The sequence below is a fragment of the Marmota monax genome, unplaced genomic scaffold (genome assembly GCF_021218885.2).
Source record: "Marmota monax isolate L192 unplaced genomic scaffold, Marmota_monax_Labrador192_F-V1.1 WCK01_AAM20220418_F8-fsc00218, whole genome shotgun sequence".
Classification (NCBI taxonomy): Eukaryota; Metazoa; Chordata; class Mammalia; order Rodentia; family Sciuridae; genus Marmota; species Marmota monax.
The window spans coordinates 166,734-194,350 of NW_026694764.1; the positions used below are offsets into that span (position 1 = coordinate 166,734).

The 27,617-nt window shown below is 43.5% G+C and overlaps 1 protein-coding gene across 1 annotated transcript; it reads right to left on the bottom strand.

Annotated features, from left to right (window-relative positions):
* Positions 1-38: 38 nt before the first annotated feature.
* Positions 39-27,230, bottom strand: Pelp1 (proline, glutamate and leucine rich protein 1). The gene is made up of 17 exons (XM_046425068.2): positions 26,764-27,230; positions 17,835-17,899; positions 17,009-17,114; positions 12,704-12,853; positions 12,383-12,454; positions 5,297-5,356; positions 4,875-5,025; positions 4,559-4,688; positions 4,337-4,424; positions 3,803-3,891; positions 3,606-3,722; positions 3,345-3,492; positions 3,059-3,218; positions 2,324-2,379; positions 1,951-2,157; positions 330-1,838; positions 39-181 (listed from the first exon to the last, which is right to left on the bottom strand). Exons 1-17 carry the CDS (start codon positions 27,010-27,012, stop codon positions 89-91), a joined length of 3,450 nt encoding a protein of 1,149 aa, XP_046281024.1. The 5' UTR covers positions 27,013-27,230; the 3' UTR covers positions 39-88.
* Positions 27,231-27,617: the final 387 nt, after the last annotated feature.

Consider the following 27,617-nt stretch of genomic DNA (forward strand, 5'->3'; position numbering starts at 1 on the left):
GGGATATGTTGTGGCAAGAGCCAGAAGCCACATCAATATCTAAGGATATAACTTTATTGGAAACAAAGTGTTGGGATGTGGAAGAGAGCTAGGAGTCAGGTTCCGTGGTAGGTGGTGGCTTCTCATCATCAGGGGGGCAATCGATGAAGTCAGCCAGCATGGCAGCTGTGTCATCCTGCTCCTTTTAGGAACAAAGACATAAGATTTGAAACAGATACATAGGTATACATAGAAAAGTGGCAAACCTCTTCCCTAATAAAAGCAGCTGCACCCCATTTCCCTACCAGCCCCACCTTTCTAGCCAGAGTGCTTCTCCACCTGGCTCTCACCTTTTCCTGGAGAACTGCAGCCTCTGACTCTGTCTCCATCTCTTCTTCTGCAGCTGTCTCTGGTGGGGGTGGTACGTTGTCACCCCCACCCTCAGTCCCCTCTTCCAGCAGGGTTGGAGGAGCAGAGGGTTCTTCTTCAACAAGCTCCTGAGGAGGTGGCCCTGCCTCTGGGCTTCCCCCTTCCCTCTCTTCCTCGCCCTGAGAAGGGAGCACCTCGGGGACTAGGGTAGGGGCTGTCTCAGTCCCATGCTGCTCCTCTGATCCTGGTTCCTCCACTTCCAGCAGCAGCCCAGGCTCTGGTTCTGGCTCAGGCTGCTCTTTGGGAGACTCTGGAGGAGGGAGAGCTGGCGGCAGGGTTGGGGGTGGGGGTCCACCTTCTTCTACCTCCCCTCCTGCTGACCCAAACTCCAAGTCTTCAACCTCTTCCAACTCTTCTTCCTCCTCCTCTTCCTCTTCCTCCTCTTCTTCCTCTAATTCACCTTCTTCCTCCTCAAATTCTTCTTCAAACTCTTCTTCCTCCTCTTCTTCCTCTTCAAAATACTCTTCTTCCTCCTCTTCTTCTTCCTCAAATTCTTCTTCCTCCTCCTCCTCCTCCTCCTCCTCTTCTTCCTCCTCCTCTTCCTCTTCCTCCTCCTCTTCATCACTGCTATTGATATTAATAACTGTCAAATCTTCTTCCAGAGCTGGGGGTCCTCCCCCTCCAGGAGTCCCCTCAGGGACCAGCTGCGGTGGCGGGAGTGTCACAGGACCAGGTACAGGTGGGGGCGGGGGCGGGGGCGGAGGGAGAGGCCCGGGGGCTGCAGGAAGCTCTTCAGGCTCCTCCTTGGCTGGCACAGGAGGGGATGCTGTTGGGGGCCCAGTAGGGGCAACAGGGGGAGGAGTGGTGCCCGAGGGTGGTGGGGGTGGCAGGGGCGGAAGCCCCTCAGGCACAATCACCACGCTGTCATCAGAGTCGCTTTCTAAGGAGATCTCAACATCAGATGCCTCCTCCTTATCATAGTGGACAAAAGCTGGTCTGGGCACTCTCCCCCCAAAAGTTTCATCTGGTGGGATGGTGGGTGGAGGAGTCCCACTAGGAGCAAGGACAGGGTCCTCATTGGAGCCTGCACGATGGTTCTCAGGGCCAGGAAGGAGCCGAGGGGGTACAGATACCAGGCCTGGGACAGAGAGGCCTAAGTGATTGGCTGTGGCTGGAGGTCCAGGACGTGCTGAGGGCACAGGGCCTGCAGAGGGTATGGGGCCTGCTGAGGGCATGGGGCCTGCGGAAGGCATTGGGCCTACTGAGGGCATAGAGCCTGAAGAGGTCAATGGGCCTGCTGAGGGCATGGGACCTACAGAAGGCATAGGGCCTGGGGGCTGGAAAGAAGGAGCTCTGAATGGAGACGGGGCCTCAGGAGGGGGCACTGGGGCAGGTGTGGGGCAGGTGGGGCCCATGGCCTGTAGAGGAGGAACTCGGGGGTGAGTCAGAGCAGCACAGGTCACCAGTGCTTCCGAACAGAAAGAGGAGACCTAAGGAAGGAAGAAAAGGCCACTGTGACCCTCAGGAATACATGGTCTCACGGGCCAGCATAACAAGAGAATCCAATAATCAAAGAGGGTCTCGGGCCCAGTGAGCAGTTACCTCAAGACTGTCCTCTCGCTGACCAAGGGAGAAAGCTTGCAGGGCACAGGCAAGAGGAGGTGGGCAGCGAGGAGAAGGCGCCAGCAATAGCGCCAGCAGCAGGCGGTAGAGCTCACGGCGGCAACAGGAGCTGGTATATGGAGAGCTGCCCAGGACCTCACCCTGCTGGACACCCATGACCAGAGGCAGAATCAGATCATGCAGTCTCTGAAAAGGACACAGAGCACACCTAGAAACTTGGCCAAGACTGCCCAGACCGTCTCCAGGGCCTCCTCCCAGGTTTCAATGGACCCACCTTAGGGGCACCCCCCATACACATGCAAAGAGCAACAGCCCCCACCCCCAGGCTCCATGGAGAACATGTTCCACTAACCCTGTGAGTCTCCTCCTTGATGAGAGGCCCACACATGAGGATGGTCCGGCTGAGGCCTGGCAAAAAGAATAGTATGTGACCTGTAGGCAGGCTACCGACAAGATAAAGACTGAGGGCTTCTGAAGCACACAGCCCAACAATAGCATCTGGCTGCCACTGAGCACCCTGGGCAAGGCATTTATTTCCTTCCCTTGGTCTGCTTTCTCATGTATAAAATGGGGACCATAAAAGCCCCTCTAGGATATAAGGCTATTGATAATACTTAAATGAGATAATGGAGGTACACCATTATAAATGTGCCCTTAGGTACTTGGACAGTTGACTCCCTGCTTCACATGGTGTGGGGGAGAGTGAAATACATGGGAGCCAAAGGAAAATCACCCATTAACTGCATAGCATCCAATTACTAACTTCTGTTGATAGATTAGTGGCTGCACTGGAGGCAAGGAAGCTCCACCAGGCATCCTGCCTTATAGGGGAATGTCAGTTCCAAAGGCAGGGATTTCCCCCAAGGGCTAGAATTGTATCTAATACATGGGTACAAAGTGTCTGTTAAGTAAATGAAAGGAGAGAAATGAAACTCTGGAAGGGCAAGGTGAACTATCAGAACCCCAGTCTAATAGCAGGACCCAAGACGCCACCTGCAGCCCTCATAGCTGCATGGCTGCTTCTGGTCATTCTGCAGGCTATGGCTCCAAGCCTTCCCAGAGCCACACAGGTCCAGGCATCACCAACCTCTCAGCGCAGCTGCACAGACATCGCTGTTGGCATTGTTCTCTCCTTTCCGGTGGCTGGGTGGGGCCATAGCCTCCCCTACATCCAGCTTTATCTTCTTGGGGGCACTAGGCTTCCCAGTTTGCAAACCCCCATCAGGGCTCCCCCGAGGGCTGCGTAGCTGATGGTAGAGGAAAACACTAATCAGGTTATACAGAGGCCAACAGAAAGGCAGGACAGAGGTAGGAGACAGTGTAGTGAAGAGGCACATTTGGACAAAGGGCACAGGAGATAAGTTCTCACTCACCTTAAGGGCATCAGACGGTGGGGAGATATCACTGAGTAGATGAGTGAGCAGGGCCTCTCCAGAGGCTCCTCCCTGAAGCACCCCTGCTGAGGCCCCACAAACCTGCACCCACAGCTCTAAGATAGCATATACTTTGGTCCGAATAGTGCTATAGTATGAGCAAAGAGGGTAGGTTATAAATGGAAATTGGTTGTGCCAGAGCCCCAGGTCCACCTGCATGCCTTCTCACCCTCTCCCCTTTATCCCCTCCTGGATGATCACCTGTAAGGCCTCTCTTGGCCAGGAGAGAGAGCATCCCTACCAATGCTCCAGGCGTTGAGGACCTGGGGGAGCAGGCGACTGATCAGAGCCCCAAAGCGTAAGAGCCGGCCTCCACACCTAAGGGCAGAGATGGAATGGTGATGCTAATTTCCAGCAGGCCCAAGATCCTTCTCCACACCCAGCTAAATCCCACTCACGCAAGAATGAGTGCAGAGAGCAGGTCCAAGGCTTCAAGGTGGATAGACGGCAGTAATAGCAACCTCAGGGGACCATCTCCAAGCAAGCTCTAGAGAAAAAAAATCAGCAAACGTAAGGAGTGGGAAAAGAAAGCAAGAGCCAGAGAAAGAGCAGAAGAGTGTGACTTTATACATTATGTACAAATAATTAGGAACCTACTCCTTGGCCACAGCTCACACAAAAACAAACTCCAATCCTCTAATAAGACCCTGAAATGGAGGGTAACAAGAGGATGGCTAAGCTTCTCAGTAACGACTCAGTTGATCCCCAAAGTCACCCTCCAATAAGGAGGCACTGGCTATGTGAGAAAATCTACTTTGACACTGGCACTTGTGTCAGGGAAGCACAGTGAGTTATGGTATTTGGACCAAAATAAGGAGCCATCTGGGACAGCTTCAGAGATAAGTCTGTTTGGGGAGCTTCAAGTCACAGTGCTTTCCTAGTTGCCCAAAGTCCTGAACAAGGGCTATGTATAAAGGACAAAGTCCACTCACAATATTCTTGCCACTGACACTGAGAGTCCGGCAGATGAGATCCAGGACTTCCTGCACAGGCACGGAAACAGGAGCCCCAAACTCAGAGCTAAAGAAAATAAGAACAGGGAGACCCTCAGAGCAGGCTCCCCAGCATGGCTCCACACCCACCTCAATCTCCCTTCTTCACATTGAAGTTAACTCTCCCATTCCAAGACCCTGCTCCTTCCAATACCCACACACCTGAGCATAAGCCCCAGACAGCGGGCCAGTCCTGAAAACCTCTGCCGAAGGCGTAGGAGGACATGGGCATCACCATCTTCTGAAGGGGAAAGCAGTGTCTCCACTCCAGGGCCTTCATTCTGAACAGGAGCTGAGCAGCAAACAATCACCTCATATACTATCTTCTTTCCATTCCTTCCTTTTTCATCGGTGGTACATGACCAGCTATGTTCATCCATTTTGCCTAGCAACCAACTGCCCCGCCTCTCTGGACCTCCCTCCTGTTCCCTCCTGTCAAGCTCCCCAGTCCTTATTGACCACCAGCCCCGGTCCCTACCCGTTTCTGCGCCTTCATAGAGGGCCCCCAACAGGCTGTGCAGTGAGGCCAGCAGGCTGTGCAACTCCTGCTCCCAGCTCTCAGTGTGCTTCAGGCCCTGGGAAAAGCCAGCCCCTAAGGAAGGCAGCCTGGAATAACACTCACAGGCCAGCTGCAAGAGGAAGGGCAGAAAGCTGGTCAGATGGAACTAGCTCAGCTATGGAGCCCCCACCCCTCTAAAACCCAAGAGCTGGAAATCAAAGGAAGCTCAAGAGACAGTTAGGCTTTCGGGTCCAGATGGGCATAGGAAAGTAGAAGTCGAGAATAGTGATGTTAACCATGGAGAAGTGGAAACAACCCAAAAGCTATAAAAGAAAAGCTAATAATAAACCATAAGAGGCTCATATCCCTGAGTTCTGTACCTCTCTCCCCACTTCCTTTACCTGCTGGAGCTGAGGGCTCAAGGCATCCACTCGAGACAGGAAAAACGAGGCCAATTTGCCCTGGAACGGAAAAGAAGGAAGAGGTTGCGAAGCAGCTCCATGATCCAGAGATGCACACCCATCCATTCCCAGTGGCAGACTCTCCACCCAGTCTTTCCTACAGACGCAGAAAGCACACTGCCTACACAGGGCAGTGAAGCCTGGTATCATACATTCTTTCATAGCAGGAAAACACCCTATATGTCACATCTGCTCCTTAGCCTCCTGTCTGGGGAGAAAAGAACCTGGGTCCTGCACTACAGACAACTGGATTCCGTCCTGCCAGTTTTTACAAAATTACAATCATCTCCCTCAACCAAGGACACAGTCCTAAGAAACAATCTCTACATTCCAACCCTCTACCAACTCAGACACAGAAACCAGAGTCCAAAGCTACGAATCAAGGCACTCCCTAGAGGTTATGAGGGACAGGCCAGTGGAGCAGAACAAAGGCAGCAAATCTGAGCAGTAACATGACAGTCAGCAAACATCATCTCTGCTTGCTATGAGAAAACTCTGGCACAAGAGTGTTTAATCTGAGGGCCACAATTTATTTGGAAATAAAATCAGAGGCCTTGAACATAGAAGGTGAAAAAATTACATCATTATTTTCACTAACTATAAGTGAAATGTAGTGTTCCCTTCAATTGGAAATGTAGACAAATGGCAGTGTTAGCAGTACCTTTGACTGTCACCAACAGAACATACTTATTTTTATTTCATATTATAATGGTAACATATCTTGAAATATCATCCATATGCATGACAAATTTAAAATTACAGTAGTTAGAAGACCTACTTCTAGATTTATAATGAATTCTTTTAATTTTATGTTGCCTTAATATCCACTGTGAATACAAACTGAACTTTCTTATACCAGAAGCAGTGCTCAGTCATTCCAACAGTGTCCAATTCTCCACCTTCTCCCAATTGCTCAATGCAAGTGATCCTGGTATGTGTCTTGTTCTCTTGGTAGCCAGCCCCCAGATCCAGCCTACTGGACTCAAGGCCCTGCTGACCTTCACACCATGAATGGGCTGGGAAGATATGCCAGAGTGACTGCTTTGCTGTCACCTCCTAGAACCCATGCTTGATTCCTTTAAACACATCAATTAAAACTTCCAAGGGAAATCTGTCTGAATAATGCCCTAGAGTCAGAAGTGAGAGTGTGTGTATGTGTACGCGTGCGTGTGTTTTGGTCTGTTTCCTCATGTTCCCTAACCTCTTGTGTAAGTAGCCTCCAGGTATGCCATGTATCCTATAAGGTCCCTGGTAGGACCTGTAAGTAATAAAATCTTTGTTCTCTCTAGGTTTCTCCTAATCACTGAAGGAAAACTCTCATCTTAAGACAACTTAGATTAAAATAAGACCTTGCTATTTAATGTATTAATAAACTAGAACATACTACTCTATTTTAAAAACTATTTTAAGAGACTAGCTTTCCTTAAAATTCTATGCATTTTATTTTATGAATTCAAAAATATTACTCCAATAAAAACATTACACTGCTGGGTGCAGTGTACACATGCTAATAATCTCAGAGACCCCGGAGGCTGAAGTAGTAGGATTGTTAAGTTTGAGGCCAGCCTCAGCAACTAAGGCCCTAAGCAACTTAATAAAACCCTGTCTCAAAATAAAAAAGTAAGAAGTTGAGGATGTAGCTCAGTGGTAAAGTGCTTCGTTCAATCCCCAGTACCAAACAATCAAACATTACTCTCAGAAGGGTTCATGGAAAAAAAAAAAAAAAAGAAGAAGAAGAATACAACAACTGAAATATAAACAGGAAGAAGATAACATTTCTACTTTCAGAGAGATGTAAGAGTTAATCAGGTAGACACAATAGCCAACGCTGGACAGAAAGAAGATCAGGAGGGAACAATGCTGAGGCTAGAGAATAGAACTGAGCTTGGTTTAGGAAAAAAGGCTACAATCCAGATCATGAGGCCAGAGAAAGAAAAATGCTAAGGAAAGCTACAAAATCACAAAATGCCAAGAGAGAAGAAGACTGAAATCTTGAATTCTGGATTGGGAAGTACTAACTTTATCCTGGACTCTGTGGCACCCTATGTACAAAGGTGCACTTCCAGAAGACAAATAAGCCGTAGCACCAGGCACAAGGCCCAACACTAGGGAGGATACTAGGAATAGAAGCCTCTGCCAGTGTGTGGTTCAGAAACCAAGTTCCCAAGGGTTCCCTATCTACCTGTGGCAGGAGCCACATATAGTTTCCCATATTACACTTCAAGATTCTCACGAACCATGAGACAAGCACTGTTACAGCTAATCCCAGGTAGGGGAGGATGCAGGACCATTTCCCTTAGGATTCGGAGAGCATTTGTATGTCTTATGTGGTACCCAAGGTCTCCTGACTCACTTGCTTCTCCAAGAAAGACAGGTCTTCAAGAAATTAAGAAATACGAAAGCCTCAACTATTAATGGCACTTGGCCTTTTGGGCCAACTTATTACTCATGCTTTTTTTTGAGACTCTGGCTCAAATGGCTGGACTGAGGCCAACAGAAGTCTGCTTGTGTATCTGTAACAAAATAAACAACAGTACAGTGACATGGCGCCAACCACAAGGTTTGCCCTGGCTAACCCATAAAGCAAGCCAAAGTTGTTCCAAGCTCACCTGAACATTTCACTTAAAACATGCATGAAGCCGGGAGCAGTGGCATATACATCTAATCTCAACAGTTCAAGAGGCTGAGGCAGGAGGATTGTGAGGTTAAAGCCAGCCTCAGCAACTTACTGAGACCTTAAGCAACTCAGTGAGACCCTGTCTCTAAAACATACACAACAGGGCTGGGGTTGTGGCTCAATAGTCAAGTGTCCCTGAATTCAATCCCTAATACCACACACACACACACAAAAAAAAGAAACAATATACATGTCACACACACACACACACACACACACACACAGTCCTAGGTGTATCACAAGGGTAGGGTTTGTCTCCCCCCTCATTCCAAGTAACTACTAATCAACTTGGCAAGGAGGAAGAAGAGAGGTAAAGCCTCAGCAGAGACTGACTTCAGGAACTCAGAATGTTTGAGATTCTTCATTTGGGAAGTATACCCCTGAGATGGAAGATTGCAACTGCCCTGGGAGCATCTGGGAGACAAGACAAAAAATTGATAAATATTTCAAAATGGCAACTATCAGTTTCCTAAGTATTGGTCTGCAAGATTTCACAAATATAGACTGCCCCTAATGCCTGTGCACAAAACAGATTCTTATCTGAATAGATAAAGCAATAGACGAAGCCAAAATCCTCAACAGAGGGAAAGATGTTTTCCAGATGACATTATTTTTAGAGAAATAAAGGCAGGCCAGATACAGTGGCACACACCTGTAATCCCAGCAACTCAGGAGGCTATAGCAGGAGGATCACATATTCAAAGCCAGCTTCAGCAAAAGTGAGTCACTAAGCAACTCAGTGAGACTCTGTCTCTAAAATACAAAATAGGGCTGGGGATGTGGCTCAGTGGTCGAGAGTCCCTGAGTTCAATCCACAGTAGCAAATAAATAAATAAATACACAAAGGTACGCATACCCTGCAACCACATATGAATGCTTTGTTGTTTGTTTGGAAAGAGTACACAAAACACAGGCCATAACTCTAAAAACTATACTGTCTAAAAAAGGCTTTGAATTACACATCAACCTCCCAACTACTCACATTGAAAACTTAAGAGACAACCATAGAGGAACCACTTAGCATTCTAATCTCTGTGACTATTCAAATTTCCACTCTTCAGGTAACACTCAATTTCCATTCTGCTTTTACATGGGGATGCAATTAAATGTAAATACCAAAGAAAGCTGAATCAAAACAGATATTTGTAGTATAATCTCACAAATTTTGGTTAGGGACAAAATGCTAACCTGTATAATCTGAGAACGAACAAAACATCTTGCAAGACAGGCAGTTAGTAAAATGTCAGTAAATAAATCTTTAGTAATTGTTGGTAAAATCCATGAGTTACTCCAAATACTTTGTTTCTTTACCAAAATCCTGTCCTGTCCACTCAAAGTTTCTATTAGCTGTGGTTAAGAGCATTCATATGAAAACAAAGAATCAACAAGGACATGACCCATCCTCATGCTCACTAAGAAATAGCACATATTCTAGGACTTTTCAGATACTGCAAATAACCAGTTACAGAGGTCTCCCTCTTAACCATGGGGAGCACATTTCAAGAACCCAAACAGATGCCTGAAACCAGATAGCTGAAAACCTATATACTATGTTTTTGTTTTACTATACATACATACCCATTGTAAAGTGTGAGTTTTAAATTGGGCACAGTAAGAGAATAACAACTAATAATAAAACAGAACAATTTTAACAACATATTGTAATACAAGTTATGTGAATGTGAATTCTCACATATGCTCGTGCTCTTGATACTTTAATAGCCACCTCAGTTATCAGACTATTTCAGCATCATAATGCTTGTGTTCAAATAACCCTTATTTTACTTTATCACGGCCCCATAGAGTGAGAGGAGTGTTACTGGCAATCCAGACATGCCAAAGAGAAGCCATAAAGTTCCTCCTTTAAGTAAAAAGGTACTCCACTTACATACACAAAAAAAAGTACACTGAGGTTGCTAAGACCTAGAGTATGAACAAATCTTCTATCTGTGAAATTGGAAAAAGAGAGAAAGTCATGCTAGTTTGTTCCCAGCATGAGGCCAATTATCATTAAATCTATCAGTTTATATATAGTAAGAGAAAACATTTGAACTACAATGCAACACCTACTGGTTTTTAGGTATAGCTCACACCCAATTACACAGATATGCCAATTACAAATGACCCTTAACTGTTGCTGTTTTAATAGAATTTGTAAACTGTTACTGCTTTAACAGAATTTGTAAACTATCCATATCTGTAGCAGCAACTTGAAAATCAAAACTGGACCCCAGCCCGACGCACGGGGGAGGCAGAGGAGATGGCCCTGGCAACCAATGCATGGAGGAGGACACTGACCACATACACGTGGAGGAGGAGACTGACAGCACTGCAGCCCCCCATCTACCAATGCATGGCCCTCCCAGTTCGCTTCCATCTAGAGACAACAGCCAGGACAAGGAAGACTATAACCAAGGTTCCTGCAGGCCTAGTTAAACCAGAGGCGAGGTATTGGTAACCTGCAGGGACACTACAAGATTACGGAATAAAAATTATAATACCTCAGATCTGTACTGCCAGAGAGGAAGACACATGAACAACATGAAAAAACAAGGGAAGAAACTGCCCCCAAACAAACCAAGATGCTACAATAATAGAATCCATTGACAACACAGTAAATGAAATGTAAAGAGAAGGAATTCAGAATGTACATAATTAAAATGATCTGCAAAGCACAGAATAAGATGAGAGCGATTATAGGCAACAATTGATCATTCCAACAAAGCGATAAGAGGGCAAATACAGGTAGCAAAAGATTACTTCAAGAAAGAGACAGACTCTTAAAAAAAAAAGAAAGAAAAGAAATCCTTAAAATGAAGGAAATAAACCAAATACAAACTTTAATAGAAAACATCATTAACAGACTAGACCACTTGGAAGACAGAACCTCAGGCAATGAAGACAAAATATATAATCTTGAAAATAAAGCTGACCACACAATGAAGATGGTAAGAAACCATGAACAGAATATTCAAGAATTATGGGATAACATGAAAAGAACAAATATAAGAATTATCGGGATAGAGGAAGGCACACATATACAAAAGGAATGCACAATCTTTTCAATGAAATAATATCAGAAAAATTCCCAAATATGAAGAATGAATTGGATAATCAAATATAAGAGGCTTACAGGACACTAAATGTACAAAACTATAACAGATCTACACTATGGCACATTATAATGTAAATGCCAAGCGTACAGAATAAGCATAGAATTTTAAAAGCCACAAGAGAAAAGTTTCAGATTACATACAGGGGGAAACCAATTCAGATCTCAGCAGATTTCTCAACCCAGACCATCAAAGCTAGGAGATCCTGGAACAACATACACCAAGCTCTGAAAACAAAATTAAGGAGCTGGAGATGTGGCTCAAGCGGTAGTGCGCTCGCCTGGCATGCGTGCGGCCCAGGTTCGATCCTCAGCACCACATACAAACAAAGATGTTGTGTCCACCAATAACTAAAAAAATAAATATTAAAAATTCTCTCTCTCTCTCTCTCTTAAAAAAAAAAAATTAATTCTTCCCCTGGCCTCTTCCCTCATCTGTGCCATGTATAGTCATTTTGTATGGATCATGATAAGTGGTGTGGAGTGGGGTGACAAAGGGAATTTAGGCAGGAATACAAAAAGAAACTTTGGAAGAGTTGTCCTAGGAAAGCAATACATCAAGAAGGCCTCCTACAGGAACAAAGATAGGATGTAGAAAAATGGGCAAGGCATTCTATAGATTCAGAGAAAGCAAGGCAGAAAGAGAAACAAGGCAAGACACAATGGCACATGTATCTAATTCCAGCTGCTTGGGAGATGAGGCAGGAGGATTGCATGTTCAAGGGCCTGGGCAATTTAGGGAGACCCTGTCTCAAAATAGAAAATAAAAAGGGCTGAGGATGCACCTCAGTAGTAGAGTGACCATGGGTTCAATTCCTGGTTTGGGAAGGAAGGAAGAAGGAAGGAAGGAAGGAAGGAAGGAAGGAAGGAAGGAAGGAAGGAAGGCAGGCAGGCAGGTGGGCGAGGGGGAAGGAGGGAAGAAGAAAGGGAAGGAGGAGGAAAGAAAGGAAGGAGGAAAGGGAGTAAATGGGTGGTTGGTGGTTAGTTGTGGGAAGGAGTCCATGGGTACAGCCTAGGTCTTAACATCAAACAAATAAATAAAGGTACTAATCCCTGCTGATCTTAGGCCAGTTGCTTAATTCTAATTTCTTGATCTGTGAAGATTAAACAAGTGCTCCAAGGTAATATCATTATAGTTGTTGAGACAGGTGCTTAGAAATCTCAGAAATGGGATCTGAGGTTAAGAGTGCTATCAAGGCTTATATTGGTGGGGAGAAGAGTTTCCATGAATACTTACTTTGAGAGAACCACAAGCCCGAGGGAAATAGGTCATACAAGCCTTCATTCCTTCTAATGCTGACTGCTCACACTGTAGGAAAAACAGAAAGTCAGGAAGAAGGAAGAAATCAAGAGCCCAATGGCCCCATGCACATCCCCCAACCCACTGCACTCTACTACCCTAGAAGGTCCTTTCTCCACACACTCACTTTTTTCTTGCTCCTCCCTCATCCCACTTCTTCATCCTATTCCTTAATTACTTCTCACCACATTCTTTAATCCAAACAGTGTAAATAAGGGCAAAGACTCCTAGGGGTAAAGCAGTGGGGAAGTGTCTCACCTCTGGTCTAAGGCCCAGCAGGGAAGTGAGAAGTCCAGGAAGGTGGTTGATGGAGATGTCCCGAAACAGTGTAGGAAGTTGGGCTGCATACCGGAGTAGGTCCCTCAGGACAGCCACAGCCAACTCCATGGTGGGTGGAGGGTCCTGGGACTAAAAGCAACAACACCCATGCTGCCAACCTCACCTCCACTGTCACCAAGAGGAGGAACAGGAGGTATAACAACACAGGGCTTTTGAGAAACATCACAGTCGGTGTCAATAGTATCATCAAATCTACTACTGTAGGGAAAAAGGGCCACAGAGAATATACAGATCCAAAAAGAACATATTTGTCTTCAGAAAGAACTTGTGCTTAATATTTTAATATTAAAAGTATCTGGAATCCCAGGAATATCTGTTAGGAAGGGAAAAAGGTAAGGAAGCCACTCCTCAAGATCCAATTCACCTGAAGATTTCAAGAGTTGTTTGAGCTGGGCTGGTGGCACACACCTGTAATCTCAGCAACTTGCAGGGCTGAGGCAGGAGGATCACAAATTTAAGGCCAGCCTTAGCAACTCAGCAAGACCCTGTCTCAAAATTAAAAAAGGGTTGAGGATGTGGCTCAGTAGTAAAGTTCCTTTGGGTTCAGTCCTCAATAACAAAGAGTTGTTTGAATCTCTCATACTACTCTTCAAAAAAAAAAAAAAAAAAAAGAAAATCATTGGATTTAGAAAGAAAATTAACACTATTTAAGGACAAAGCATTTAATACAGATTTCCTTCTACACCAGGGGAGACCATGAGCCAACAAAATAAATAAGAATACTTCTTAAGAAAGTAAGACGAGGTGGGCCTGCCTACCAACCACAGGCTCTCAACGCTGTCCAGCAATCCTACTGCATTGGCTAATTTCCTCGGCTACTCAAACCTTTTCCTTGAACTTCCAAACCCAACTTCTCCCACCACTACCACCTTGAGGTGGCCTTGCCTACATCTTAGAAAACTAAAGCCCAAAGATGGGAACCACCTTAGTTTCCTGTTCCCAAATCTGAAACCCTTATCATCCTTCTCCTCTGCTAAAGCCTGCCTGCCTCCTCCTGTCCACTATGTTTTAAAATACTATCCCATCCCTTCTTTTCAAAACTTTACACATCAACCAGCTCTCTCTTCTGTCCCTCGAATGGATTCTACCCACTGACATTTACATGTGCTCAAGCACTCCCAACTTCAAAACTCCTCAAGCTGGGTGCAGTGGCACACACCTCTTAATTCCAGACTCAGGAGGTTAAGACAGAAGGATCACAAGTTCAAGTCCAGCTTCAGAAATTTAGCAAGGCCCTCAGCAACTCAATGAGATCCTGACCCAAAGATGAAAACAGAAAGGACTGGGGATATAGCTCAGCAGTAGAGTGGTTCAGGGTTCAATTCACAGTACAAAAATGAATCAAAACTACACATACACACACATATTATTCTTCCTTGATCCCATCTAGTGTTCCACTTGTCAAATTCCATTAACTGCCCAATTTCTCTCCCTTATCATTAGAGCTAAAATCTTGAAAGGCTCACCTATTTTCCCTACTTCTACTTCCATTCTCCTTCTCCCACTTATCTTCATCCCAAGCTAACCTGGTTTCAGTGTCTATAGCTCCATCAAAAACACTTTCACTACAGTCTTAACAACTTTTGGATTTACTAACATGATAAGCAATTTTAGATCTGTGTCTTGTTCCATCTCACAGGAGTATTAACAGAAATGACTCTTGCCCCTTCCCTCAAGAGTCCTTCCCTTGGAATCCATCCAACCCACAATCCTGCTTGCTACTCTCTCTTCTGTTGGATTTCATCCAACCTACCACCCTAGTTACCTCCTTTCTATTATCATCTTGGTCTCCTTTGTTAAGTTGATTCTCCTCTATCTGACCATTACCTGTGGTACACCTTGAAACTCAGCTGGTACAAAACTCATCTTGATATCTCATTCTCAATGTTAACTGCTATCTAAATATTGAATGCTCCTTCCCTTATGAAACATACCAACTAGCTGGGTGTGGTGGCGCACACCTATAATCCCAGTGGCTCGGGAGGTTGAGGCAGAAGAATGGAAAGTTCAAAGCCAGCTTCAGCGACTTAGAGAGGCCCTAAGCAACTCAGCAAGACCCTGTCTCAAAATAAAATATAAAAAAGGGCTGGGGATGTGACTCAGGGGTTAAGCACCTCTGGGTTCAATCCCTGGTACCAAAAAAAAAAAAAAAAAAAATACCAACTAAAGCCCCAACCCTCTGAACCCTTCAAGGCTATATGGAGACACTTCCAGTCATGACAGATGAGATGCTTATGAAGAAGGATTCTATATAACACCCAAGGACAGACACATCTATGGTGTTTTCTCCCATTCCTTCTGAACCTGGCTGTCTTCCAATGTTCTCAAGTCCGTGAGTCATTCTGGGCATGTCTTCTCCCTAATGCTAATCAATCATCAGGAATCCCTGTTTTGCCTCTGTATCTCTATATATATCTATTTCTCGTTAATTCTACTGCCACCACCCTCATTCAAGCTACTGCAAATGTTCTAGATTACTTCAGTAGTCTTCCACATGGTATTCCTGTTTTAATTTTCTCCTTTCTAATCCTTTCTCCACACAGCAGCCAGGGTGCTATTTTTAAATAAAAACTTGACCATCACTGTTACCACTATTTCCTCACTCCCACTGCTATGGTTTTAATGTTCTCCAAAATTCATGTGCTGGAAACTTTTCAACACAATAACTTAGGAAGGTAAGACCTTTAGGTGGTGATTAAGTTATGAGGGTAAAATGGGTTAATGTCATTATCACAGGATTGGGTTTACTATAAAAGCAAGTTCTGGGCATGCATACTCATGCCCACAACCCCACACACCTAACACCCAACCTCCCATGTGATGCCACCCACGTTATGTTGCCCTCACTAAATGCTGCCTCTCAATCCTGCACTTCCCAGCTTCCAGAAGTGTGACCCAGATAAATCTCCATCTACAGTATTTTGTTATTTTGTCTGTTAGTATTTGGTATACTAAGATATCAACTTTAAAACTTTGGATGAATTCCACTGCTCTCAGAATAAAACTAAAAATCCTTAATGTGACTATCAAGGCCATACATATTTTGGTCACAATCTATCTTCCCATTTGTGTCTCATCAACTCCAGCCACACCAGCATGCTTTCAATTCTTCAAACGGCAACTTCTCTTCTGTCAGGGTTTATGCACTCTTACAACATTTTTTTCAGCCCAATTAACTACTACTGATCAGTTCAGGAAAGCCATTCCTAAACCTCTGACCCCAATCCCTACCTCTGCAGTTGGGATCAGATTCTACCTCCATAGCACCTACCTCAGTTTATCACATCACATTCAACTGTATCATTATTCAGTTAAAGTGTTTTCCATTAGAACAGAAAATAGCAAACTAGGGTCTGTGGGTGCCTGTTTCTTCATGGCCCACAAGCTAAAAATGGTTTTCACATTTTTAAAGTGATGGAAAACAAACAACAGACGACAGAAACATGTGGTTCACCAGCCTAAAACATTTACTATCTGCAAACACTTATTTCATTGAGAAAATTTCCCAACCTCTGTACTAGACTCTAGGCACCATGAAAGAAGAGTCCAAGTACACCTTACCACTGTCTGCCCAGAGCTTAGCACACAGTTTGCTGTAAAACTAAGTACAGACATCATCAAAGCATGGAAAAGGAGAGAAGAGAAATTAAAACATTAAAAGAGGAACAAAGGAAGCCAGGAGCAGTGGTGCACACCTGTAATCCCAGCATCTTGGGAGGCTAAGGCAGGAGGATCATGGATTCAAAGCCAGCAAGGCACTAAGAAACTCAGTGAAACCCTGTCTCTAAATAAAATATAAAAAAGGGCTGGGGATGTGGCTCAGTGGTTAAACCCTTCTGGATTCAATCTCCAGTACTAAAAAAAAAGGGGGGGGGGGACGACAAAGGAGTAGACCAAAACAAACCCAGAAAAAGGAATATTAGCAATTTAGCGATGACATTCATTACAAAAGCTAACTAAGGAGTGAAGCTGTCAAAGGTTACAGTGTGTGATAGATCAGATGAATTAAAATAAGCCAGCAGATAAAAATATCAAAAAAAAAAAGTTTGAAAGGATGTTTCTATTTCAAGTTTAATCTCCCTATTTTCAGGAAATTGCTTCTCTAATCATTCTGTCCTCAGAACTAAATGTCCCAGGCACACACACACACACACAAAAAAATACCAGACCCAGGAGAAGGATCAGGTGGGAAAAGGAGAGGGCAGTAGGCAGCTGAATCCTTACCTGCAACACCTGCTGAATGCTACGAAGCCAGGACACACAGTGCTGCTGGAACATCTCTGTAGGGCTCTCCCCCACCAGCAGGGACAGCAGACACAGGCCCTCAAACCTTACAAGCAAGAAGGGTGTGACACAGTGGGTGGGGGCTATTGACTGCACTTTTATTCTCATGGGCTCTAATAAAAGACTTCAACCCCAGATCCATTGTGCTTTCCACCTCCTGAAATGCTTGGAGGACCTAAGGTAAGGTGGGGCCAGCAAGGAAAGAAAGGAGGCCCAGGTAAAGAATAGAAACTTGGAAACTGGAAAGGGTAGATTCAACTCAAGGAGAGCTCACAATCAGAAAGAAACTTCCCACCCTTCTGGAAATGGAGAAATCTTTTGAATCCACAGGGTGGTGATAATAGATGGACAGGTGTATATACAGTTCACTCCCTAAGGGAACATACCCCTGGAGAGGAGGAGGGGGAAGCCAGGTGTGGTGGTCCACACACCTATAATCCCCGCAACTTGGGAGGCTGAGGCAGGAGGATCTCAAAGTCAAGGTCAGCCTTAGCAATTTAGTAAAGCCCTGAGCAATTTAGCAAGACCCTGTCTCAAAACAAAAAATCAAAAAGGCCAAAGAGCCAGGCATGGTGGCACATGGCCTATAATCTCAACAGCTCGGGAGGCTGAGGCAGGAAGATTAATTCAAAGCTAGCCTCTGCAATTTAGTGATACCCTAAGCTGTCTCAAAATAAAAAAGGGCTGAGGATATGGCTCAGTGGTTTAGCACCCCTGGCTTCAATTCTTAATATCAAGGGGGAGAAAAAAGTGTTAAAAGACTTACCTAGTTTTGATGGAACCTAGACGCGCATTACTGAGACTCACCAATGCTCCAAGGGCTGAAAGATTCTAGAAAAAAGAAGTTAGGTAATAGGACATTAAACACAAGCAGAATTCTCCAAGCTTTCCCTGTCCCAGCACATCCAAAATCCTTTCTGAAGTTACAGTTCCTTTGAAGCCAAAAGATCATCCCTCTAGAGGCCTTTCACCTGTGTCCTCTTCTCCTGTGGGTAACACTCATATCAGCCTCTGAGCTCTTCCTCAACTTCTAATTTGCCTGATCCCTTCCACCATACCACACCCAACAAATCAGAGCTATCCAAGAAGAGCCAAACTCATCCCTCCATTAGTCTTCAACAATGGGTCAGGTTCACCTCGGATCCCTGGAAAGCACTCAGCATAGAGATATCCAGAAACCATAGCTGAAGGGACACTGAACTCATTCCCCATCCTTCTGCCTTCATACCCAAGCAAATCCTCTCCCGTTCCTGATTTCCATACAGCTGTAAAGAGGACATCACAGATTACTCAGCCAGAGTCTTCCCTCCAAGGTTCCCCATCCTCTCATACTGTGGAAGCCCATGAAAGAGGTTTCCTCATTGGCCCTCCCACAGACAACTTCTCTACTGGCAGAAGGACCAGACCCCCCCCCTCATGGCACCTGTATCTTCCTAATGGTATACAACACTCATTGTTTCTGTTTTTCTTCATACTGGGTATTAAACCCAGAGGTACATTACCACTGAGCTGCATCCCCAGCCCTTTTAATTTTTTTTTTTTGAGACAAGGTCTCCCTAAATTGCTGAAGCTGGCTTTGAATTTACAATCCTCCTGCCTCAGCCTTTCGAGTTGCTGGGAATTACAGGAATGTGCCACCATGCCCAGCATCACTCATTCTCTGAACACACATCATGCATCTTTCTGAACACACATCATGTACTGGGTCAGGTGAAGGAACATATAGCTCAATAAATGTTTATTCAAATGTGACATTGTCTTAGATGCTGGATAGTTTACTTTCTAGTTAGAGACAGAAAATAAAGAACTGATGAAATAAAAACAGGTTGAGCATTCCTAACTCAAATATCTAAAATCCAAAACATTTTGAGTGCTGGCATGACACAAGTGGAAAATTCCACACCTGACCTTACGTGATGGGGCCAGTTAAAACAGGTATACAGTAGCTTATGCAGTGCCCCCAAGGGGAAAAAAAGAGGACCCTCTCAGCCCCCTTCAGCTGTAATTCTCTTTCCCACAGCTCAAATTTCCCCCACATAAGCCTACCCAAAAAAGGTTGTAAAATGGAGGCATGAAGGCCAGACCAGCCAATGACAGGTTCCTCACAATGCTCCACATGGATTACATGCAATACTCAGTGTTTTATTTTGCTGCTTATTCTCTGCTCTCTAATGTAAAGATATTGTTGAAAATTTTAAAAAAGCAGATACCTCTATAGGTAACCGTAATAAGAAAAAAGCATGTGTATTTACTTACAGCACACATAGGTGTTCATGATAACAGTGATGATGAAGATGATGTTAATATTGGGGAAAATGTACCTACAGATGACATGGTGAAAATGTGTGAAGGATTTACTTAAGGACTAAAGCAATATGCATTCATAACTGAATAAGAAATCATGTCCATTTGTAAAATCAAAGAGAGACTTCTAAAACAAAAAATGTTAATGGGGCAGATGACTAGAGGAAACATTTCAAAAAGTCATCCAAAAAAATGCATTCTCATTCTTTCAGGACCCACTTCCTAGTCTTGCAGCTGTTTCACATGTTTGTGTTCACTTAAAAAAAAAAAAAAAAAAAAACACTAAAACAGTACACAGTAACCTTTCAATGAAAACACATGTAGGTGCCATTATTTGCAGATACTGGTATTCAATAACTGATGCAGGGCTTTTCTTGCTTTCTTTTTTCCTGTGGGTACCAGGGACTGAACTCCAGGGCACTCAACCACTGAGCCACATTCCCAACCCTTTATTGTGTTTTATTTAGAGACAGGGTTTCATTGAGTTGCTCAGTGCCTCGCTGTTGCTGAGGCTGGCTCTGAACTTGTGATACTCCTGCCTCAGCTTCCTGAGCTGCTGGGATTACAGGCATGTGACACCACACCTGACTCAATGCAGGGATTTTGATGATATTTTTGTACTGCTTCCTTATCACTTACTGTATTAATGGTGTGTCATATCATATTTTTCACTGCAAAGTACTTAAGTATTAATAAGTATAAGAAATGATTGCTTAGCATATAAATTCATTGCCACAAATGATGGTGATACCAAACAACCACAGATTGTCCACATGGGTGACTAAGAGCGTCAGCTTCACTTCTTTACAGTTCAATGTACCCAAACTTTGTTTTATGCACAAAATTAACTAAAATATTACATAAGCTGGCTGCAGTGGCACACACTTGTAATGCCAGCACAAAGTGGGAGGCTGAGGCAGGAAGAACCAGGTTTAAGACCAGCCTCAGCAATTTAGCAAGACCCTGTCTCAAAATAAAAAGAACTGGGGATGTAGCTTAGTGGTAAAGCACCCCAGGTTCAATCTCCAGTACCAAAAATAATAACAATAAAATGTTCCAGTACATATATGTCAGATGGTGCTAAATGTTTAAAGAAAGAATAAAGCAGAGTAAAGAAGGAAAGCAGTGCTCTGAGTAGGAAGGGAGATAGTACTTAAGTAGTAAAATGGGCACAAAAGTCCTCTCTTGAAAGTCTGTGTAGGCAGAGATCTAAAGACAAATGAGAACAAGACACACCCTCATATGCTACTGATAAAAATGCAAGATGGTCATTTTGGAAAAAACAATCTGGCAGTTCCTCAAAACAATATGCATAAGCCAGGTGCTGGGTAATCCTAGATATTTGGGAGGCTGAGATAGGAGGATCGCGAAGCCAAGGTTAGCCTCAACAACTTAATGAGATCTTGTCTCAAAAGAAAAAATAAAAAGGCTGGAAATGTGGCTCAGTGGTACAGTATCCCTGGGTTCAATCCCCAGAACAACAACAACAACAAAAATGGGGTTATATGCAGAGTGAATACATGACCCAGAAATTCCACTCCTAGGTTGTTTTATGCACAAAATTAACTAAAATATTACATAAAATGAAAACATGTGCTCACAATAACTTGTATATAGTTCAAAACAGTATTATTCTAACAATGAAAAAGTAGAAATAATTCAAATATCCATCAATTTCACAAGGCCCTGTCTAAAAAGTAAAAAGGGCTGGGATGTAGCTCAGTAGGAGAGTGTCCCTGGGTTCAATCCCCAGTACCAGTGACCACACACACACAAAAAAAAAAATTATAGAAGTAGACTAATGGTCACCTATGGCTGGAAGCAGTCAGAGAGGGGTTGATGGGAAATAGGGACTATCAATGGGTACAACGTTCCTATATAGAGTGATGAAAACGTTCAAAACACAGTGATGGTTGCACAACTCTGCAAACACACACACACAAAAAAACAAACATTGTATTGGGGCTGGGGATATAGCTCAGTTGGAAGAGGGCCTGCACAAGGCCCTGAGTTCAATTCCCAGCACACACACACACACACACACACACACACACACACAAAACTATTGTACCCTTTAAATGAGTAAACTATACAGTATATGAATCACATTTCAATAAAAACTTTTTTTTAAAGGAGAGAATTAAGCAGAAAAGTGACATTATCTGACTTATGGTTAAAATAAGTAAATAAACAAAGACAGACATACCAGATTATACTGGTGAATACTATAACCTATTAGCTACTCCAGAAGTTAAAGCAGGAAGATCACAAATACAAGGCCAACCTGCAAAACGTGGTGAGACACTGTCACAAAATAAAAAAATAAATAAAAATAGCCGGGATGTAGCTTAGTGGTAGAGCTCTTGCGTAGCATGTATGAGGCCCTGGTTTGATCCCAGTATTATCTCTTTGTAACCTGGTAAGAGTGTGGATAAAAAGCTGTTAAAATCCAATTAAATTCTGAAGGTAAAGCTAATGGAATTTGATATGAATATGCATACTGGATATGGATGGGAGATACTGAGAGAACTCAAAGATAACCTCAAAGTTTATCACTTGAAAATTAGACAGAGGTGCCATTTACTAAGAGGAATGATTCAGGAGAAGTAGGTCTTGGAGGTAAGAATCAGGAATTCAGTTTCAGGTATGTTAAATCTGTGGTATTTATTTAGCATCAAAATGGAAACGCCAAACAGGCACTGGGTAGACAAGTCTGGAGTTACAAGAATTCCTGGTTAAGATGTGAATTTGGGAGTTTTTGGTCATGACATTGGATCAGTTCACCAATGAAATAAACATAGCAGAAATAAATAAACGGAATAAATAAAGCAAAGAAGCAGTGTGAAGATTGGGTTCCTGGGAACTTTAACCTTTATAGAGGTCAAAGAAATAAGGAAGAACTAGTCTTTACTGGAAAAGACTGGAAAGGAGTAAACAGTGTGGTAGGAGGAGAATTGAGAGAGTGCTATCCCAGAAGCCAAATAAAGAAAGTCTTTTAAGAAGGAAGGATTCAGACACACGGTGGCACACACCTATAATCCCAGCAGCTGGGGAGGATGAGAGAGGTAAGAGGATCCCAAGTTCAAAGCCAGCATCAGCAATTTAGCGAGACCCTATCTCAAAATAAAAAATAAAAAAGGGCTAGGGATGTGGCTCAGTGGCTAAGTATACCCAGGTTCAATCCCTGGTACTCCCCCCAAAACAAAGGAAGGAACAATCAACTATACTGAATGATATAGATGGGTCAAGTAACATAAGGACTCAAATTTGACCCATGAACTTACTCTCTTAATGGTCACTAGGATTACCTTCAAGAGTTACCAGATCACCCCAAAAAAGTGTTTTGGCAAAGTGGCTGAACAGATTAGCCCAATGAAATAATCATCATAGTAATAATCTATTCTGGGAAGGAACTTTAATGGATGGCAAAACAGATGAAAGGTTAAGACACAGGACATTTAAATCATCTCCCAAGATATCTATTAATTACAAATAGAAAAATCATAAGTTTATAGTTGAGAAACCTAGAAAATACATCTTAACCCAGAGATGAAAATTAATATATCAACATGGAAAAAAATAGACAATATATGCCTCCTGATGTGGATGCTCCAAGAATGACACATCATAACTTCTGCAGAACTCCTGCTGAAAATGCACAATCTCAATCTAAGGAAAACCCAGAAAAACCAAATGGAAGGGCATCTTACAAAACAACTATCCTGTACTGTTTTGTTTTTCTTTTTAGTACTAGAGACTAAACCCAAGGGCACTTTATCACATTGAAATACATCTCTAATCCTTTTGATTTTGAGATAGGGTCTCACCAAGTTGTCCAGTTTGGCCTCAAACTTGCAATCCTCCTACCTCAGACTCCTGAATTCCTGGATTTAAGGACAGAAGCCACCACCATCAAGTTGATTTTGACCTTTTTAAAGAGTATTGGGCCAGGTGTGGTGGTGCACACCTGTAATCCCAGCTACTTAGGAGGCTGAGGCAAGATGATTGCAAATTTGAAGCCAAACTGGGCAACTTAGTAAGACTATAAATTTTTAAAAATTTTAATGAAAGGGCTGAAGTAAAGATTCAGTGGTAAAAGAACCCTGGGTTCAATTACAGTACTGCAAATAAATAAATTAAATGAATTAAATGTTGACTTGTGGGTAAAGGATATGTAGGATTTCTTTTAATCTTTCAACTTTTCTGTGAACTTTAATGTTTAAAAAAAAGAAGAATGGAAGCAATCAAGTATAGAGAATTATTTTGAGGAGTTTTGCCATAAAATAAAATATAAAAATGGGACAGGAACTGGAGGGTAATTTTTTTTAAAGCAGCTTTGAGTTATATACTGATGAAAATAATCCACCAGCGAATAGGGGAAGTTGATGATGGTGGAGTAGAGATCTGCTGAAACAAGGTTCTGTGTAAGTGGTAAGGGAAAGTGTCTAGTACACATGCAGAGGAACCAGCCTTATGTAAGAGTATGGACAGCTCATCACTAGTAACATGGGGGAAGGCAAAGCATTTGTCACAGGTAAGCTGGTAAATATGGTGGTGGGAGTCTATGGAAATTCCCATCCATCCATTTCTCCTTTCTCCATGATGTCACCAAGTAAGAGTGAAAATGTAGAAAATTAGTAGGGAAAAAACAAAAAATATTAGGAGAGGTTTGAAGAAGGTACAAAACAGTTGTCTAGGAAAGTGGGACTGTAACAGGTTTGCTGGGCAACACTAAAAGTCCACTTCTGAGGACAATGGCCATGAATTTAAAGTGGAATCATAAAGCAAGGACTCACGGTTTTCTCTAGTTATACTGAGCTGTGAAGATGCAGGAACAAAATAAGTTAGAATTGGATTTAACACTTACCAAGTAAATGCAAGTCAAGAAGAGCAAAGGAATTGATCACAATGGATCACCGAATTTAAACTGGGAATGAAGGGAAGAGAAAACTTAGAAAATGATAAGTAGATAAATTTTCTTCTTTCAAATAGTGGTAAATGCTAGGAAAGAAATAGGATAAAATGAAAGAGATAAATGAAATAAAAGGGGCTACTTTACAACAGTGGTCAGGAAAGATTCCTCTGAAATGGTGACATTTGAGATCTAAGTTTAAAAAAGCTCACTTTGCCAGGAATTTCCCAGCAAAGAGTTAAAAAAAAAATTAATAAGCAATGGCCTCTGTGTATCCTAGAAATTAGATAAGCCTCGGTGGCTGGAACACAATTAAGACAAGCAGAGTGTCCTATGAGATGAGTTCAAGAGGTAAACATGCCATGTACAGCCTCATGCAATGGTAAGTTACTGTAGAGTTTCAAGCAGAAGAATGCTCTAATCTTACTGATATTTAGCTACTGGCTAGAACAGAACACTACTAAGCCCTAGGGATACAAGGCAGAAAAGAAAAACCACTGTCCTTCAAAGAGCATATAGTTACAGGAGAAATATCTGGGATTTGCTTGGGAGGGGGCAGAGCTGAGAAGGAATGAAACAAAACTGCTAAAATGTTCATTGTTAAATTTGGGTGATAGAGACAGCTCAGGGTGGAATGATTAGAAACATTATCTGTGTATGTCTGAATATTTCCATAAGATTTTTCTTTCAGTTATAAACAAAAATAAAACAAATCTAAGCCTAGCTGTGCTCCTGCAGAGAAGAGAGGTTGAATATACTATATAAATGAAAGAAACAATGTAATAAACATTTCTTAATCATAGGTGGTTAGGAACAAGCAAAGAACTGAAAAGATTTGAGGCAAGAGCCAAGGCAGCTCACGGAGGGATTTCAAGAGAAGAATAAAGGCCCTGAAATGAAATTTAAAAAAAAAGAAAGCAAGCAAGCCCAGGTACTGAAGGATTTTTAAAGGCAGCAAACAGAAACAGAAGTTACTTTAGAAAGCTCACTCATTGCTGGGCATGGTGATCCATACTATAATTCCACCTACTCAGGATGGCAGGTTTGAGGCCAGTCTGGCAACTTACTGAGACCAGCCTCAAAATAAAATTTAAGCCGGGTACAGAGGCACACGCCTGTAATCCCAGCAGCTCAGGAGGCTGAGGCAGGAGGATGGAGAGTTCAAAGCCAGCCTCAGCAAAGTGAGGTGCTAAGCAACTCAGTGAGATCCTGTCTCTAAATAAAATACAAAACAAGGCTGAGGATGTGGCCCAGTGGTTAAGTGTCCCTAAGTTCAATCCCCGGTACCCAAAAAGAAATGGCTTGGGATATAACTCAGTGCTTGCCTACTAATGTGTTAGGTCCTGGATTCAATTCCCAGTACACCAAAAAAGAAAAAACAAGCAAGAAAGTTCACTCCAACTACTGTTCAGGTAGTAAGAAGACAAGGAGAAGACTTTGCTATAATCTGAACTAGAAATTGTGCACTGTCCTGGAGTAGTACCATTTTGAAACTGTTAAATTTGTGGTACCATGGGAAAGTCAAGTCGGTGATTAAGCTTAAATGGGTTGATCAAACAATGTATCTCTCTTCTCAAGTTCCAGGCCCTTTTACTTACCTTCATTTCTGTTCTTAACTAAACTAGAAATTCTTAGGGAAAAGACCCATGTCTAATTTATCTACCTAGAGATAGGAACAATATGTTACATATAACCCATACCCAATAAATATTTGCTGAATGAAAATCTATGGGGAAGCAGCAGGATTTGATAGAGTGCTCATGGTAAGGTGTGTGAGGAATAAAGTATTCAATATGACACTTGACTCTCTACTCACGCTTTCCCTCCACCTCTGAGTCTCTGGACAATAACCTTTTCAGTTCTTTCCTACCCCAGGGCCTTCCCACATGAGTTTTCCTCTAAAAACCCTCTCCCATTTTCTTTCCTTACCCAACCCCTACTCATCCATAAGGTCTCATTTTACATTCCAGTTCCCTTGGAAAATCTCGACAATTCTCCGGATTAGGTTAGGTTCCCTGCTAGGATTCAATTTTCATCGCGTTTCACTGCGCATTGCTCATCGCCATCATGTCTGTAAATGGAGAGCCTAGTACAGCCTTCGGCTTTCAGTAAGACCACGTAAATATTTATCCGTTGAATATGTCCGTTAACTCTGTGGAAACAATCCCCAAAACAGGTATCTCCATAAGAAAACGGGACTGGAGATCATTCAATTATTCAGTGACCAGGCCTGGAACTGACTCCATTCCGGAGTGCCTACCAAATAGCCTAGCAACAGAAAAATGAGGCCTAATTTTTCCCCTAGAGAAACGGCGGATAAAGGGGAAAGACGTGAACCTAGTCTGAAATGATGGCTGGATTCGCTTTCTGCCGTTCTCCCCTCAACCTCCCTACTGCAGCTTCGGTGCAGCGTAATCCTGGCCCTCGGGTGCCTTGCCAACCTTCCCACAGAGCCCCGAGCACGCGAGCTCAGACTTACCTGGGCCCCGCCCACCGTCCCATGCAACCGCAATAGGCACATGAGCCCGGGCAAATGTGGAACAGAACAGACTGGGGGATGCACAGGAGCAACGGTAGACCCCGTTCGCGGCTGCAGCAAACCGGAAACGCTCTCCAGCAGCAGCAGACGAAGACGTGGGCCAGAGTTCATCGCCGAGAGACCCCCGGCTCCCCCGGGAACCCCAGCCGGGGAGCCCGCTGAGGGCCCACTAAGAACGGCTGCCGCCATCTTCCCCGGGCTCTACTGGTGGCGTGGCGCGATGACGCCAACACACCGCGACGGACGCGTCTTGAGAAGGGGGCTTACGGAGGGGGTTGTGATCCTGCGCACTGGCTGAATGGAGGTGGACTCCCGGGCTCAGGCTGAGTGGGAGCATGCGCGGGGTGGAGGGGCCCCGGGGCCCCGGGGCTGAGGCAGCGGGAGTGTAGCATCTCCGGTGTTCCGGGATGGCCTATAAGGCCCGCCCGGGGCGGGACGGAGGCTGGCTTGTGGTCCTTAGTAAACACGTGGTCCGGACAAAAGGCGCTGAAATCCGAAAATTTTCCTTTAAACAGTTTTAGACACCTTCGTTCTGGGATTTGGTATTACCTATTTAAGAAACCGCTTGTCTGAAATCACATTTTTAACCACACTTTCAAGTCCGGAAATGATATAATATACGTGCCTTTGAAAAACAAATTAAAACTATACGAAGGGCATCAACTATAAAGAAAACCTTCTCTTTTCCAAAGGCACTCCCCCAGTAACGTGTGTATTTTCCTAATATTAATCCATGCACAAACACATTAATGAATAGTTTATCTTACAACAAGAGGGTGTGCACTTGGCTTTTT

What these genes read in the sequence shown, in the direction of transcription:
- Pelp1 (XM_046425068.2), bottom strand. Translation starts at nt 27,012, where the DNA reads ATGGCGGCAGCCGTTCTTAGTGGGCCCTCAGCGGGCTCCCCGGCTGGG. An exon ending in TCAAGGAGGAGACTCACAGG is followed by an intron (nt 2,158 to 2,323) that starts GTTAGTGGAACA and finishes TGTCCTTTTCAG; the next exon opens with AGACTGCATGATCTGATTCT. An exon ending in AGCGAGAGGACAGTCTTGAG is followed by an intron (nt 1,839 to 1,950) that starts GTAACTGCTCAC and finishes TTCCTTCCTTAG; the next exon opens with GTCTCCTCTTTCTGTTCGGA.